Source organism: Chiloscyllium plagiosum, chromosome 21 (assembly GCF_004010195.1).
Source record: "Chiloscyllium plagiosum isolate BGI_BamShark_2017 chromosome 21, ASM401019v2, whole genome shotgun sequence".
In the NCBI taxonomy this organism is placed as follows: Eukaryota; Metazoa; Chordata; class Chondrichthyes; order Orectolobiformes; family Hemiscylliidae; genus Chiloscyllium; species Chiloscyllium plagiosum.
In genome coordinates, this window is record NC_057730.1 from 57,583,216 (window position 1) to 57,601,305 (window position 18,090).

Below are 18,090 nucleotides of genomic sequence, written 5' to 3' on the forward strand. Positions count from 1 at the left end.
TGCTGCAGTGAATTTATTTTAAATGATATTACAACTAACAGCTCAGGTAGTCACAATGAGTTAAGTGAGCATATTAGGTTACAAATACCTTCACCTGATTACAGTCTAAGGAAGGCAGCATAGTTACTGAATCATATATGTTAATGCTTGTAAGTGATATCACATTGTGGTAATCATACAGAGCTCAGGGGGCTAGGCTGCTGGTTTCACAATGTAATGTTGAGCCAACAGTGTGGGTACAATCCCTCCCATGGCTGAAGGCAGTGTAAAAGCTCATGACTTGCCCATTATTTGACCTTCAGGTTAAACCCACTATCAATTAGTTCCCACTCTCATAAGAGAGCGAGCTGTGGTGGCTGTCACTTTTTCTAATGTTTGTTATTAGTGTGTGTAATTGGTATGGAGTAAGTTTCCAAATGGATATTGCTGGAGAAGCTCAGCAGGTTTGGCAGCATCTACTGCAAGAAATCAGAGTTAATGTTTTGGGTTGAGTGACCCTTCCTCAGTTCTGAAACATTAACTGTGCTTTCTCTCCACAGATGCTGTCAGACCTGCTGAGCTTTTCCAACAATTTCTGTTTTTGTTTCTGATTTACAGCAAAACACAGTTCTTTCAGTTTTTTTGTTTCCTAATGGATTTGGCTTTTCTTTAATGGTATGTAAGATCTCACCAAGGTCTCATTATGCTGATTTCTCCCACTGCCTCCCAGACTGATAAGATAAGTGACGCACAGATACAGAAGGATGCTGTTACAGGCTAAACCACTGGGCTCTTGGCTTCTGTTAATTTCAAGGCAACATTCTTTAATTGGAAAAGTAACATAATTCCAGGATCATTGCTTTAGAAACAGGTCAATGTTTTAATGGAATTCCTATTCAATCACTGACCATGCGAATGTTTCCCTTGTATGTAAACTTAGGAAAGATTGTTACTGGTTTATGGCATTTCAGGAAATAATTTTTCTTCAATTAAGGTAAATCCCATTTTTGACTGAACTTGATTGAATTGGATGTAGAGAATTCAGTCCGTTTTCAATTAAACATGTCATACTAAACCAGGAAAACAATGAATAAAATTAATTGGAATTATATTTTTCCTTGACTCTAAACGCAAATAGCAGCAACAAAATAGTTGGAAATGACAACAATGAATCTGTACTTTTAACCCCTTAACTGCTGGTTACATGATGTGGAGGTGCCGGTGTTGGACTGGGATGGGCAGAAGTCACATGACACCAGGTTCTAGTCCAACAGATTTCTTTGAAATCACAAGCTTTCAGAGCGCTGCCCCTTCATCAGACTTCACCTGACAAAGGGGCAGCTCTTGCAAAGCTTGTGATTTCAAATAAACCTGTTCACCTCGAGCCTGGTGTCATGTGACTTCTGACTGTTAGTTACAAACAGACTTGTCTTAATCATTAATAAAAGACGTGATTTAGTTTTGCTTATTTAATACCAGTAATTTATGGGTTGCTTTGATATCATTCTAGATTAGAAATGATCAAAGCCAAATACTCAACAAAAGTGAAGAATACAGTTTACAGAAATGTTAAGTACAAATTAAACCCATCACTTTTCACAAAAAAAAGGCACATTGACAGTAAAGGAGTTGAACCACATTGAATACTGCTAGGTTAAAAATATATTGTTATACTAAACTAGAATAGTTTCTAAATAACTGAGCATGCTAATTTAAAATTCCAGCTTTGTTAACCAAGCAATGCTGTGACTGAAATACAGGTTTGTTTTTACTGTAAATCTTCCTGCACAGAGGAAAACAATGAGATTAGTTTGAAGAGTTTAGCCTCCATTACTGAGCATTCCCAGCAAGTGACTGGGTCCCATTCCCAGCTGCTGTGCTATTCTCTGAATATCAAAGCCCATATCCATCAGCAGCTGAATCATGTTCACCTCTTGCCCTGTGACCTGATCGTGAAGAGCTGGGCACGTGGGGTTACAATGCGGTAACCGGCACTGATCAATGAAGTGAAAGGAGCAGTTTCTCACTGAGGACGTTGAGTTCCTGGTCTCTTGCAGACTGCGGTCCCAACACTGTAAAGCCCTATTCAAGGCAGCTCCTCTTACCTGGAAGTCCAGCCAGTTGCTAGAACAATAATAGAGGAGGATTGTTAGAATCATTGTCCATGCAGATTACTGCAGGTGCTGGAATCTATGCTGAAGACAAAAAGTGCTGGAGATCACAGTGGATCAGGCAGCATTCATCCAGGGAGAGAGAGCAAGCCAATGTTTTGAGTCATCACAGCTCTGATGAAGAGTCATCTAGACTCAAAACATTAGCTCTCACTCTCTCTCTGTCTCCGTGGATGCTACCTGACCCACTGTCGTCTCCGTGGATGCTACCTGACCCGCTGTCGTCACCAGCATTTGTTGGTTTCGTTCTTAAATTTATAGTCGTCTTTAGGTAGAGTTGGTCTTCCTTGGCTTTCAACTTTAACACATTGGTTAATGTGGCAAACTAAAACTGCTGCAGAAGTTTCAGGTAAACATTCAAGGTCAGTATTCCACTGCAGTTCTACTTTAGGAGTTCACTAATCATGAAGAATCATGAAGAATCGGTGCTTTGTTTCCAGGTTGGTTAGCTCAGTTGGTTGCATGGCTGGTTTATGATACCAACAGTGTGGGTTCAATTCCTCCACCAGCTGAGGTCACCACACTGGACTGTCCCCTTGCCTGAGATTTAACCATCACTAGCACGCGCTCTCTCTGTAATGAGGCTAAGGTAACTTTACCTTTATGTTTGAATCCAATTGTATAATTTAGTTTGAAATTATAACTAATCTAATTTACAATACAGCAATGTTTTGTGACCTTATGTGTAAGTTGTTTTTGGTATTTTTGCATTGAGAGTGGATTGAGAGTTAACACTCCCCTTATCATAGGGATTTAAATAAAGTGTGTAGTCAAGTGGATGAGTGCTTCTATGCTGACAATTTCCCTGGAGCTCCCCCTAAGTTGTGAAACTTCAGTGAAAACCCTGGAGAAATTAAACAGACAACTATTTGTCCAGCCTTTCCAGCAATCCTTCAGCCACGGTTGGCAGTAGTTTGAGAAAAATCCATGGAACCTCCATTATCCAAGAAACAAGTTGTCACAAAAATGTGTTAGGTTGTCAAACACGATCTGAAAAGTTAAATATAGACCAAATCCTTCATTACAACAGCTCTCTAAGAAAAGCAAGGGAAATCTGGAGCAGTTGGCTCAACATGTGCTGTCGAGAAATTACTGAAATTTATCACCGAGGACAGAGTGACTCAATACCTGGAGAATCTGCTGCTAGTCAGAGAGAACCATTATGCACTTGTAAAAGGTAGGCCATGCCTGATGAATCATACTGAATTTGAATGGCTGTGTAGTGGAAGGGGGAATGTTATTTATATAGACTTGCAGAAATGATTTGATAAAGTCCTTCCTAAAGACCATTGAAGATGTGTGACTTCAGCTACATTAGATGTTAGAAGGTATTTTCCATATTACTAAGAGCTGAAACCACTAACAATACAAACAGCATAATGGATCTGGGTACATAGAACAGGAAAATGTCATGGAATGTTAGAAAAAATACAGTATAATCATAAAGACTAGACTGTTACATCTTGGGGTAAGAATTTGCTTCTGGGATGTGGGTGTCACTGGCTTGGCCCAGCATTTATTGCCTGTCCCTAGTTGCCCCTTGAGAAGGTGGGGGTGAGCTGCCTTCTTGAACCGCTGCAGTCCATGTGCTGTGGGTTGACCCCACAATGCTGTTAGTGATGTTTAAATTAGATGAAGTCTTGCTTCGACTTGGCTATCACGTCATCACACTTTAAGAAGGTCCTGTGGCTTCATTCTCCTTTTGCGTTGGAGAGCAACTATGTATTTACAGACACAGGCCTGACTGTAAAATGGAAATGGTGTCTTTCAGAGAGCAAGGGAAAACCCAGAATTCCTGATCAGTGAGGTTACCACATACCTTGGGAGTGTGTGACTTGAACCCCAGTCTTGTGGATCAGAGGTAGGGACACTACCACTACACCACAAGAGCTATTCCAGCAGGACTATATGCTTGCCTCCTTATAATGTATTTCCCACCATCAGGCAGCCTTTTACAGGTTGAAACCGAATTGGGGAAGGTGAGAGAATTGTGTGGGGATGGGGTCTTGATCATAGAGAGATGGGATCCTGATACCAGGGAGATCCAGATGATGGAAGCTCCCCTAGTGGTCTATCACAGGGTGGCAGAGGGTATCAGATGGTGATGTTGAGGGGAGGACATGGATGATAGACTGAGCTGACAGACTGAGCATGATGGGATTGTACCCATTTACTATTGGCACTCCTGTCCTATAGGTACTGCAGGAGAGGCACCGATAGCATGACCTCAGACCCATTGGTTATAATTAAAGTCACGTAAAATGAAGGTATGCACCCTCTTTTTCATATTTAAATCTCCATTCCAGTTTCTGTAAGTGGATTGGTTGCTCTCCTTAATACAGGAAGTGACTGTTTTGGAAGCAGGTTAAGTTCCTGCTTTAGATTTCTGCATTTTCCCTGCTGACCTGTTACCAAGCCACCCCTTTCTGGGAGTGAAAATTGAGTTTAAATATATTAGTTTACCATTTGTGTTATTTGATTCTGAATTTGCATTGGTGTTACATATTGTGGAACAGAAGCTGTTCTGTCGTGATCATGTTTAGTGTAAATGCAGTGCAAGATCCTTGGGTTTTGGGTAACTGTGCGATTGCTGGGATGATGGAGGGATATCAAGACAAAACTAATTGTCAAAAATGTGTAAATTATCTTTGGAACAATTTGTATGAATGTCCATTAGGCTGATTGCACAACGTGAGTGGTAAAATATATTGAAATATTTCAATTATAGTGATCTTAAATTAATTTGACATTTTTCCCAGGTTCTTACTATCGAAGGTTCTTGCAAGAGCTATTAATTACTGACTGAAATTCCCAAAGAGACAAATATTATGATTAATAATGAGATTTAGCATTCTTACTTCCTTGACACCAAGTTTGAGAAAGGACAATGTGGGGTTACCTTAGAATAGGAATTAAACATGTTCAAATATATTCAGAGATGTGCACATGACAACAAACATAAACCATTAAAACATTTCCAGAATGTGACCTATCATTTTTAGCTGACAACATAATTTTACAGAGCTTCTTTTTCAAATAAAAAATGAACCAGATGTTTAAAGAATCAGGTTTACATTATTTTAAAACTGGACAAAAATGTTTGATGAGGTATCGGGAACTCCTTGCAGGTAGAGCTCAGGACTTCATCAACTCACTCCTCCCACACTCACAGCTCTGTCCCCAGGGAGAGCACTTGCCATCCTAGTGACCTCAACTGTTGTGGAGGTGCTGGTGTTGGACTGGGGTAGACAAGGTCAGAAGTCACACGATGCTAGGTTATAGTCCAACAGGTTTATTTGAAATCACAAGCTTTCAGAGCGCTGCTCCTTGGTCAGATGAAGTCATCAGAAATCTTTTGATTTCAAATGAACCTGATGGATTATAACCTGGTGTTGTGTGACTACTGACTTTGACTTCAACTGATTTACCTTCTTTCCATGACCAATATCAACAAAATGGCCGTTTTTACGTCCAGAATATTTCCCTCCTCTGCTCCTACCAGTGTTACTGAGACACTAGTCTGTTAGTTTGATGAATTCCTGTTGGGATTACTGGAATTCTCTCTTTGTAGGTGATCAGCCCCCTGTCACTCCAACCTGACTGGAAGGCTACATCCTGAAACGTCTTCCACACCAAGTCCTACACCATCAGTATCCTACTCTTACCAAGTCTCACAGCTGGGTAATCCAGTTTGAGCTGGGGTTGGAGAACAGGAAACTAAAATCAGGTGAGGCATCTCCAATACTTAATCTCCAGCCACTAACTTTCTGGCCCTGATTGTGTCTTGTAGATGCTGCCCAGGATTTGAGGAGACAGGAGATGAGTTCCTTGCTGCAGAATTCTCAGTCTCTGACCTGCTCTTGTAACTATTGTATTTCTGTGGCAAGGCCAGTTCAGTGTCAGGTCAATGGTCACCCTCAGGAAGTTGATAGTAGGGGATTCAAAGAACAACAGCAAAGAACAGTACAGCACAGGAACAGGCCCTTCAGCCCACCAAGTCTGTGCCAACACATGATGCCTTTCTAAACTAAAAACCTTTGGCCTTTATGCAGTCCGTATTCCTCTATTCCCTGCTTATTCATGTATCTGTCAAGATGCTTCTTAAACGTTGCTATTGTGTTCACACCTGCCACCCTCCCCCACCTCCTCTGGCACCATGTTCCAGGTACTTCCCACCCTCTATGTAAGGCACCTGCCTCTCACGCCTCCTTTAAATCTACTCCCTTTTTATCTTAAACCTGGGCCCATATTAATTGATACTTCTACCCTGGGAAAAAAGATTCTGACTCTCCATTCTGTGCATCCCTGTCATCATTTTGTAAACTTCTTTCAGGTCATCCCTTATCCTCCAATGTTCAAGTGAAACTTGTCCAATCTCTCCTCATAGCACAACCACCTGATGAAGGAGCGTCGCTCTGAAAGCTAGTGCTTCCAATTAAACCTGTTGGACTATAACCTGGTGTTGTGTGATTTTTAACTTTGTACACCCCAGTCCAACACTGGCATCTCCAAATCACTCCTCATCGCTAATACCATCTAGACCAGGCAATATTCTGGTAAACCATTCCTGTAACCTCTCCAAAGCCTCCACACCTTTCTGGTGATGTGGCGACCAGATCTGAACACAATATTCCAAATGTGGCCCAACTAAAGTTCAAAACAGCTGCAATATTCAATGATGGCAACATCACTGAACATCAAGGGACAATGGTTCGATTCTGTCTTATTGCATCGATCATTGCCTGGTACTGCCATAAATGGTACTTACCACTAATCTGCCTGATCGTGCATGTTGTTGCTGGATCTTACCTGAGGAGTCAATGGCCAGTTGGATACAAGATTGGCTTAACAGTAGGAGACAGAGAGTGGTGGTGGAGGGTTGTGTTTCAGACCGGAGGCCTCAGACTAGTGGTGTTCCACTATTGTTCGCCATTTACATAAACAATTTGGATGAGTAATGGTCAGTAAATTTGCAGATGAACAAAACGTGGTGGTATAGTGGACAGTGAAGAAGATTATCTGGGATTAAAAAAGGATCTTGATCATTTGGGTCAATGTGCCAAGGAGTGGCAGATGGAGTTTAATTTGATAAATGTGAGGTGTTGTATTTTGTTAAAACAAACAAGGGTAGGAATTATACAGTTGATTGTGGAATAGAGAGACCTAACAGTGCAGGTAATAGTTCTTTGAAAGTTGCATCTTGGGTAGACAGAGTGGTAAAGAAGGTGTTTAGCATGCTAGTCTTTATTGTCCAGGCCATTGAGGATAAGAGTTGGGACATCATGTTGAGGTTGTACAGGATGTTGGTGAGGCCATTTTTGGAGCACTGTGTATAGTTCTGGTCACCCTCTATGGGAAGGATATTACTCAAATTGGATAGGGTTCAGAAAAGATTGACCAGGATGTTGCTGGAAATGGAAGGTTTGAGTTATAAGGACTGGCCGAATAGTCTGGTACGTTTTTCCCTGGAATGTAGGAGGCTGAGGGGTGACCATATAGACGTTTATAAAATCATGAGGGGCACAGATAAGGTGAATAGCAAAGGTCTTTTCCCTATGGTGTGGGAGTTCAAAACTAGAGGGAATATTTTTAAGGTGAGAGGTGAAAAATTTAAAAGGGAGCTATGGATCAATATTTTCATACAGAGGATGGTTCATGCGTGGAATGAACTGCCAGAGGTAATGGTAGATGCAGGTACAATTGCAGCATTTAAAAAATATTTGGACAGGATCATGAAGAAGAAATTTTAGAAAGATTTGGGCCAAACGCATGCAGGTGGGGCTAGTTTAGTTTGGGAAACTTGGTCAACAGTAATGAGTTGGACTGAAAGGTCTATTTCTGTGTTGCATGACTCTATTACTCTATGAGTTGCAAATGGTACTGAACATTGTATAATCATCGGTGAACATCCCCATTTCTGAGTTTATGACGGAGGGAAAATCATTGATGAAGCAGCTGAAGATGGTTGGGCCTAGGACACTCCCCTGAGGAGCTCCTACAGAGATGTCCTGGAGCTGAGATGACTGACATTCAATAACCACGACCACCTTCCTATGTCTCAGGTCTGACTCCGGCCAGTTGAGAGTTTGCCCCCTGATACCCACTGATTCCAGTTTTGCCAGGGCTCTGTGATGCCACACTTGGTCAAATGTAGCCTTGATGTCAAGGGCTGTCACTCTCCCCTCCCCTCTGGAATTCAGCTCTGATGTCCATTTTTGAACCAAAGCTGTAGTGAGGTCAGGAGTTGAGTGCTCTTTGCAGAACCCAAGCTGAGTGTCAGTGAGTACGTTATTGATTATTAAGTGCTGCCCGATAGCTCGCTCAATGACCCTTCCTTCAATTTGCTTGATATACCCAGAGTTGTACATCCCGACCAACAAACTCTGCTCCATCAACTCCGGTGATTTCTTCTTGCTGACTCCCCCAGTGGCTGCTGTGCCTTTATCTCTTGCAAACTCCCTTCATAATTGCAGAAGACTTCTTAAAGTCATTCTGTTGAACCCACACAATGCCCCCTTTCTCTCCTGCCCTGCGATCACCTTTTATAAAGCACTCAGAGACCTTCCTCTTTCTGCAAAGAGTGTAGTATACATGTGATTGTTTTGATGAACAGAATTCATTTTCTATGACGCATTTTAAGCATCAAAATGAGCCTCGTGTCTTCCATTGAAGACCGTCAAAAATGTTTCAGGTTGATCTTGAAAAGTCAAAACTCTTTGATATTGTGGTCCAAAACTAATAACAACAGCACCAAATATTTACATGTAATGTAAATATGTAGACAGGCCAACAAGGGGCGAAGCCTCATTAGATTTGGTACTGGGTAATGGACCCGGCCAGGTGTTAGACTTGGAAGTAGGTGAGCACTTTGGTGATAGCGATCACAATTCTGTTATGTTTACTTTAGTGATAGAAAGGGATAGGTGAATACCACTGGGCAAGAGTTACAGCTGGGGGAAAGGCAATTAGATTAGATTACTTACAGTGTGGAAACAGGCCCTTCGGCCCAACAAGTCCACACTGACCCTCTGAAGAGCAACCCATCCAGACCCATTCACCTACATTTACCCCTACACCTAACTCTACGGGCAATTTAGTATGGCCAATTCACCTAACCTGCACATTTTTTTTTGGACTGTGGGACGAAACCGGAGCACCCGGAGGAAACCCACGCAGACACGGGGAGAACGTGCAAACTCCACACAGACAGTCACCTGAGGCGGGAATTGAACCCGGGTCTCTGGAGCTGTGAGGCAGCAGTGCTAACCACTGTACCACCGTTTCGCGATTATGATGCGATTAGGCAAGATTTCGGAAGCATAGGATGGGGAAGGACTGCAGGGGATGGCACATTAGAAATGTGGAGCTTATTCAAGGAAAAGGTCCTGTGTGTCCTAGATAAGTATGTACCTGTCAGGCAGGGAGGAAGCTGTAGAGCGTGGGAGCTGTGGTTTATGAAGGAAGTGGAATCTCTGGTCAAGAGGAAGAAGGCAGCTTATGTTAGGATGAGATGTGAAGGCTCAGTTAGGGCGCTTGAGGATTACAACGTAGCCAGGAAAGACCTAAAGAGAGAGTTCAGAAGAGCCAGGAGAAGACATGAGAAGGTGTTGGTGGATAGGATCAGGGTAAACCCTAAGGCTTTCTATAGGTATTTAAGGAATAAAAGAATGACGAGAGTAAGATTAGGGCCACTCAAGGATAGTAGTGGGAAGTTGTGTTTGGAGTCAGAGGAGATAGGGGAAGCACTAAATGAATATTTTTCAGGAACAAAAGAATGACGAGATTAAGATTAGGGCCAGTCAAGGATAGTAGTGGGAAGTTGTGTGTGGAGTCAGAGGAGATAGGGGAAGCACTTAATGAATATTTTTCAACAGTATTCAATCTAGAAAACGATAATGTTGTCAAGGAGAATACTGAGATATAGGCTACTAGGCTAGGTGTGATTGAGGTTCACAAGGAAGAGGTATTAGAACTCCTACAGAGTGTGAAAATAGATAGGTCCCCTGGGCCAGATGGGATTTATCCTTGGATCCTCTGGGAAGCCAGGGAGGAGATTGACATTGATCTTTAAATCTTCATTGTCTACAGGAATAGTGCCAGAAGACTGGAGGATAGCAAATGTGGTTCCCCTGTTCAAGAAGGGGAGTAGAGACAACCTGGTAATTATAGACCAGTGAGCCTTACTTCAAGTTGTTGGTAAAGTGTTGGAAAAGGTTATAAGATATAGGATTTATAATCATCCAGAAAAGAATAATTTGATTAGGGAGAGTCAGCACGGTTACAGAGAGACTTAGATAAGCTGCAGAGCTGGGCTGAGAGGTGGCAAATGGAGTTTAATGTGGACAAGTGTGAGGTGATTCACTTTGGTTGGAGTAACCGGAATGCAAAGTACTGGGCTAATGGTAAGATTCTTGGTAGTGTAGATGAGCAGAGAGATCTCAGTGTCCAGGTACACAGATCCTTGAAAGTTGCCACCCAGGTTGACAGAGTTGTTAAGAAGGCATACAGTGTTTTAGCTTTTATTAATAGAGGGATCAAGTTCCGGAACCATGAGGTTATGCTGCAGCTGTACAAAACTCTGGTGCAGACGCATTTGGGAGTATTGTGTACAGTTCTGGTCACCGCATTATAAGAAGGATGTGGAAGCTTTGGAAAGGGTGTAGAGAAGATTTACTAGGATGTTGCCTGGTATGGAGGGAAGGTCTTATGAGGAAAGGCTGAGGGACTTGAGGCTGTTTTCGTTAGAGAGAAGAAGATTGAGAGATGATTTAATAGAGACATATAAGATAATCAGAGGGTTAGATAGGGTGGACAGGGAAAGCCTTTTTCCAAGTATGGTGACGGTGAGCACGAGGGGGCATAGCTTTAAATTGAGGGGTGATAGATATAGGACAGATGTCAGAGGTAGTTTCTTTATTCAGAGTAGTAAGGGTATGGAATGTTTTGCCTGCAACGGTAGTAGATTCGCCAACTTTAAGTACATTTAAGTCATCATTGGACAAGCATATCAACCAACATGGAATAGTGTAGGTTAGATGGACTTCAGATTAGTATGACAGGTCGGCGCAACATCGAGGGCCCAAGGGCCTATACTGCGCTGTAATGTTCTATGTTCTATGTTCATTTACAACTCAGACTAGAATATTCACTGCAATCTTGCAAAATTTAAATTCATTCATTTAACATAATTTGTTACTTCACTTTAGTGAGGCAATGATTAACTGAACTGAAATGATAGCCTGAAGTTTAAAAATAGCGCGACAGTACAGGCCTAATCTCCTGTCGAACTGCATTGTGGAATGTATGAGTGATCGAGTGCAGATGTGCTCTGACAGAAACAGCAGAGGAAATAAATGTCCTCTGGAAACTGTTTAATGAGCTAATTCACCACAGAAGAATACAAATCCAATGCTACTTTGTGCAAGTTTTCAACTTATTTAACATTTTAATACCTTACCTTTTCAAGATCATGGTGTGTGCAAGACATGCTGGGGCAAAAACAGCTCTAAAATAGAGAGAATTCGAATTATCTACAAATATTATGCAATAAACCTTAAAACAGTATATAGAAACACTCAAAATATATTGTTCCTTGCTAAGGCATCTTAGACAATGTCAAATGAAATGACCTTGTGTGTTCTACACCGTTTGAGTGATATCAGGCAAACGGTTGCTGTTGCAATCTGCAGAAAACAGCTAACTCATATTTTAAGTTTTTTCTCATGATGCAACTACCCAAGACTTTTCAAGTCCGAGTGACAGCAGATGAATTTTGAAAAAGAGATTGCAAATTTTTCTAATGAGTACTTTGTGGTTATGTCAGTTGTGTCGAGATTCTGGGCTGGTGATTCACAGTAGCATTTACCCTTCATTATTGAGCAAACTGTTCCTCAGAATATTAAACTGAAAAAATCGATGTAGTCTCACAGCGAAAATGGTCCTAACAACTGTCGAGATACTTAATGTTCAACAGCAGTGTCCTCTTCAGTTCGCTAAGTGCTATTCCTCCTCCAAACAATACCAGGCAGCTAAGGTAAAGACAGATTATTGCATTCGGGAACTGAACACCATGCTCCAGGTACAATGAGAGATCGACCCCCTATTACCTGTTGGTGCAGACTAAGCCAAACTTCTACCTCATAATGAAAGGCCAATACTCTGGATGCTGGGAATCTATAAAATGTTTGTTTCTATCTCCTACTCTTCCAGAACTCCAACATTTTCTAAACATTTCTTTCTCAAAGAAAGTTTGAGGTAACTTTTTTTGCAAGAAGTAATTCTGGGAGTAGGTGGTCATTCAAAAAGACTTATCCCAAAACGTCAGCTATACTCAAACCTGCTGTTGTTTCTTTACAGTCTGTTTGCAATTATCTGATCACAGCCAACATCTGGTGCCCTGGGAATGTTTCAGCATGTTCTGTCAATCCCTGATGAGGCTGAGGAGTTGACATCCCTTTGGCCAGTGCACACAATAGAAGGGATTCTCTTCATTGCATCCATTGATACAACAGAACTGAAACCTGTAACATCTCTCACATCCCCATCTCCCCCAATCTCTTTCTGAAGATGCCAGGGAGCACAGAGACTCCCTTTTACATTGACCAACTTCAGGAGCTTGGAGCCAGTTCATAGATTGCTGTTGTTCAGTTTTGCAAAATCTGACAACAGCATTAAGTCAAATATCCCATGATCAGACGAAAGGTCTTGCAGCTCATTGGAATCAACTTGTTGTTTCTCAAGACAGAAGCCCCATTCTCAGCTGCTAACTTATTTCCCCAGAACTACGTGAGTGTTACTGACAGGAGACACATTCCTGCTGACCAGGCAGGGGCTCACTGGATGCAATAAGAAGTGGTCCAGCTCACTCCCCCTAAACCCACCTACCCCAGGAGCCACTGTTCACTCTCTGATGCTGGAGCTAGGTTCAGGTGGCCAAGGGAAGTGCAAGTTATTGGCTAGACAGGAATCAGTTATAATAAAAGTGAATCACTGAGTAGTTACAACACTGGAGGAGGCCATTCGGCCCCTGTACCAGTTCTATCCACTAGTGCCTGACTTCTCCCTTTTCCTCATATCATGCACACCATTTCTATACAAATAAGGGTGGTACGTGTATGGAATGAGCTGCCAGAGGGTGTGGTGGATGCTGGTACAATTGCAATATTTAAGAGGTATCTGGATGGGTATATGAATAGGAAGGGTTTAGAGGGATATAGGTCGGGTGCTGGCAGGTGGGACTAGATTGGGTTGGGATATCTGGTCAGCATGGACGGGTTGGACTGAAGGGTCTGTTTCCGTGCTGTACATCTCTATGACTCTAAACCCTCATGAATGCCTCAGTGAAGGTACACTATTCCATTCTCATGTATTCAGACAGGCCTAGAGTTCACTAAGGTTCTGTGGTGGATACAATGTTGAAGAAATAGTCCTTTCCAGAAAACAATGGGATGATGGAGCAAACTGGGGATCCAATGAGAGCCCATTGTTGGTTGGAGGCTTTCACATGCCCCTCAGAAATATGTCCAAGTCCATTTCCAAATGAAGGTCCTGCTCATGTTCTACTTTCTGCGTCTCCACCTCAACCTCCCAGGAATTTCCATCAACAATGTCTTTGGAAGTTATTGATATCACAGAAAGTGGCAAACTTGTGGGATATCCTCAGTGTTTATCAATAAGGACAGTTCCAGATCCTCAAAACCCTCAACGTTTGTCACAGTCACAATATCACCGTGGTGGCCTTCAGCTGGACACGTTGTCCTTGGTAACAGAGTGTGAGCATTGCTAGGAGTGGCCAGATTTCTTCAGGATAAAGGCGTCATGGCAAAACCGAACAAATCTGGATTTGCCACGTGGGGTGCTTGGCACCTCACCACAGGCAAACATGAATATTATAGGGAAGCTGATCGCTGGATTGTTAACCCAGCCACTCAAATAATATTCTGGGGACCTGGGTTCAAATCACTGTCATGGTGGAATTTAAATCCAATTTTTAAAAACCTGGAATTAAGAATCTAATGGTAACCATAAATTGATTGTTGAAAATAAACCCATCTGGATCACTGATGTCCTTTAGGGAAGGAATCTCCATCCTTACCTAGTCTGGCCTACATGTGACTCCTGACCCACAGCAATGGGGTTGACTCTTAACTGCCCTCTGGGTAATTAAGGATGGGCAATAAATGCTGCCTAGCCAGTGACACCTTTATCCCATGAATAAATAAAAAATATTCTGGGAGTGGCTGTACTTACTCTGACCTTCTCCACTGGGCCTGTCTTATGTCCAGAACAGCTCCCTCCCTGGTCAGACTAGATATGTACAATTCCAGAAAGTTCTCCTGCATATATTGAAGGGATTTGTCCCCTTCTGTGCTCATACTCTATGGAAAGGATTGACTGTCAAACCCTAAAATATGTCACCTGCCCCCTTTATGGCATCTTGAGCCAGCCAGTAGGGTGATGAACATGAACAGTTATTCTGCTGCAGCCGTATTGTTGTGAGAAATTGGATGAACTCTCGGGTTCTATGAGTTATCTGATGGGTTGGTTACTGGGACGGTCCACCTGACCTCCCCATTGTCTCCTGAGCTCGGTGCTGGGAGAACATTCACAGCTACAGAAAGAACTGACCCAACAGCTGAAGCTGGAACAATTCTTCAACAGCACCTTCAGTACAGTGCACCCTTCTCACACAGGGCAGCATGGTGGCTCAGTGGTTACCTGAGCCCAGGGTCCTGGGTCCTGGGTTCAATTCTACCCTCGAGTAACTATCTGTGTGGAGTTTGCATGTTCTCTCTGGGTCTGTGTGGGTTTCTTCCAGGTGCTCTGGTTTCCTCCTACAGCCCAAAGATGTGCACATTAGGGTGGATTGGGAGAAAGTGAGGACTGCAGATGCTGGAGATCAGAGCTGAAAATATGTTGCTGGAAAAGCGCAGCAGGTCAGGCAGCATCCAGGGAACAGGAGAATCGACGTTTCGGGCATGAGCCCGAAGAAGGGCTCAGGCCGAAATGTCGATTCTCCTGCTCCTTGGATGCTGCCTGACCAGCTGCGCTTTTCCAGCAACACATTTTCAGATTAGGGTGAATTAGCCATGCTAAGTTGTCCATAGTTTATTGGGAAGTGTGGATTAGCCATAGGAAATGTGGTGTTATGGGGACTGAGATCCGAGTGGGATATTCTTCAGATGGTGGGTGCAGACTCGATGGGCCAAATGGCCTTTTTCCACCCTGTCGCGATTCTATCTACATGATCCATCAATTCATGTGAGGGCCAGATGTTATCTTGTTGCCTCTCTCCTCCACCTCACATATCTCCTCCTTTTTACACCCTGGAGTACCCTGTAATAATAACTCAAAACCATTTCCTGGAGTTTGAGGCAGGCAGAGGAGTACCTTGGGCTATGATGATACATTTAGAATGGGAGTCACTTGTTTGCACCATTTAGATATCGGACTTCCCCATTCTCACTGATTAGCATGATCTCCCACCCAAACACAAATACTTAAAATTGTATCATTACTCACGTTACATCCCGTAATGAGTTTCTCAGGTCTCTGCCCAGATTCTGGATATAATTCCATTGGCTTTCTGTGAGGGAGTGACTTCCCAGTTGAATATTCTCCATTTTCAACTGCTCTTCATCAAACAGCCACTGGACCACAAACACGGGGGCTGCAACAGGAGCAGATATTAGCTAGATCAGCTACTCCAGCCTCCAACAGGTTCAGAAATCTGCAAAGTTTCAAATTTCATTTACATTTTAGGAACGGATACATCCTGTAGCCAAAGAAGCATTGCCACTCTTCTCCTCGTCTATAACGCTGTCTGCATCTCTCCGGAACAACACTATTCCACATTCTGCACAGAAAGATCCCATTAGCTAAAACTTCAGAACAACTGTTGATATTCATTACCACATTTTGAACCATTTTAAAAACTCAAACTCACCATTCATAAACACAATCAACACAATAATAACGACAACTAACATCTCATCTTCATTTTTCACTTTGCTGTTGCAATTTTGAGAGCAATAGCAATTTGGATGGAGGTGTGGGAGGTTGAATTTCCCGCAGTTCCAATCATTGGCTTGGAATGCGTCAATCTAGATTTATACAGGCTTGATGGGCTGAATGGTCTAGTCCTCCTATTTCTGGAACAGTGAGGACTTTCAGCCCCTACAGCCACAGCTTCATTTCAACAGAAAGCTCAGGGGAATGATTGTCTCCCAGTGGGTGGGTCAATACTATAGGGTCCTCACACATTTACAGTGATGTCAAACCCAGCAACATAAAAGCAGTTACAAACTGTCCACTCAAGGTCAAATACGAATTCCAATCTGGTTTCCCTGCATGAATTTACCATAGATGGTATTGGACAGGAGGGGATGCTGATTGGATAGGGGCTGATGGGATTGGGACTGATGGGATAGGGGCTGATGGGATTGGGGCTGATGTGATTGGGACTGATGGGATTGGGACTGATGGGATTGGGGCTGATGTGATTGGGGCTGATGGGATAGCGGCTGATGGGATTGGGACTGATGGGATTGGGACTGATGGGATGGGGCTGATGGGATGGGGCTGATGGGATTGGGGCTGATGGGATTGGGACTGATGGAATTGGGACTGATGGGATTGGTCTGATGGAATTAGGGCTGATGGGATTGGGACTGATGGGATTGGGGCTGATGGAATTGGGACTGATGGGATAGGGGCTGACGAGATTGGGGCTGATGGGATTGGGACTGATGGGACTGGGGCTGATAGGATAGGGGCTGATGGGATAAGGGCTGATGGGATTGGTAACTGATGGGATTGGGACTGATGGGATAGGGACTGATGGGATTGAGGCTGTGAGAATATGATACTCGTTAATAGAAAAATCAGCAAAAATTCTGAAAGCTGTCCTTTAAAATCTTGTTGGTTTAAGCTGAAGGAACCTGAGTGTGACCTGTTTGGTGCACACTGCATACATGAGGATGGTTCTCAGCAGGGAGAGAACCCAACAGTTTGTATAAGCCCAGGTATATGCCTGTGCCAGGTTGGTGCCAGGATGGCAGTGGGTGCATGTGTAGCATGGGGAAGGTGTGTTGCCTACAGCCTGTCATATGGGAGATGGACATAAAACAAAAACGGCTGCACAAATCCATTGTGTTTAAAGTGGAACCACTCGGTAGAACATTGAACATAAAACAGTACAGTACAGTACAGACCCTTCGGCCCTTGATGTTGTGCCTTTCCTTTATCCTACTCTAAGATCAGACCAATGTATATACCTTTCATTGTACTATCATCTATGTGCCTATCCAAGAGTCACTAAATGTCCCGAATGTCTCTGACTCTACTCCCACCGCTGGCAGTGCATTCCACACACCCACCACTCTCTGTGTGAAGAACCAACCTTTGACATCTCCTTTAAATCTTCTCCCAATCACCTTAAAGTCATAACCCCTCATGAGAGACATTTCCGCCCTGGGAAAAAGTCTCTATTATCAGTATTTGAACCATTTGTAGAAGCATGGTGGTTAGCACTGTTGCTTCACAGTGTCAGGGACTTAGGTTCGATTTGAGCCCCTGGTGACTGTCTGTGTGGAGTTTGCACAATCTCCCTGTTTTTGCGTGGTTTCCTCCCACTGTCCAAAGGTGTGCATGTTAGGGTGAATTGGCCATGGGAAATTGCCTGTACTGTTGGAATATATAGCTTAGGAGCATTTGTTAGGGAAATGGACCTGGGTGGGTTACTGTTCGGAGGGTCAATGTGGATGTGTTGGGCCTGTTTCCACACTGTAGGATTTTGTGGGAGCACTCTTTTAGGAAGGCTGTCAGTATTTATATGGAGCAACCTTCTACCCCCTTCCTTCCCCTCCCTCCCCCTCCCGCCCACTTCCTCCCCCTCCCTCCCACTTCCTCCCCCTCCCCCTTCCTCCCCTCCCTCTCTCTC

General features: G+C 43.2%; 1 protein-coding gene across 1 annotated transcript in view; it reads right to left on the reverse strand.

Annotated features, from left to right (window-relative positions):
• Positions 1 to 1,593: 1,593 nt before the first annotated feature.
• Positions 1,594 to 18,090, reverse strand: part of LOC122560369 (carboxylesterase notum2-like) — a 71,771-nt gene continuing 55,274 nt past the window's right edge. The window contains exons 12-15 of the mRNA XM_043711005.1: positions 15,905 to 16,005; positions 15,672 to 15,819; positions 11,608 to 11,655; positions 1,594 to 2,103 (exon numbers count right to left, since the gene is read on the reverse strand). Coding sequence (XP_043566940.1) covers positions 1,800 to 2,103; positions 11,608 to 11,655; positions 15,672 to 15,819; positions 15,905 to 16,005 — 601 coding nt within the window. The 3' untranslated portion in view covers positions 1,594 to 1,799. The remainder of the gene's footprint in view (positions 2,104 to 11,607; positions 11,656 to 15,671; positions 15,820 to 15,904; positions 16,006 to 18,090) is intronic.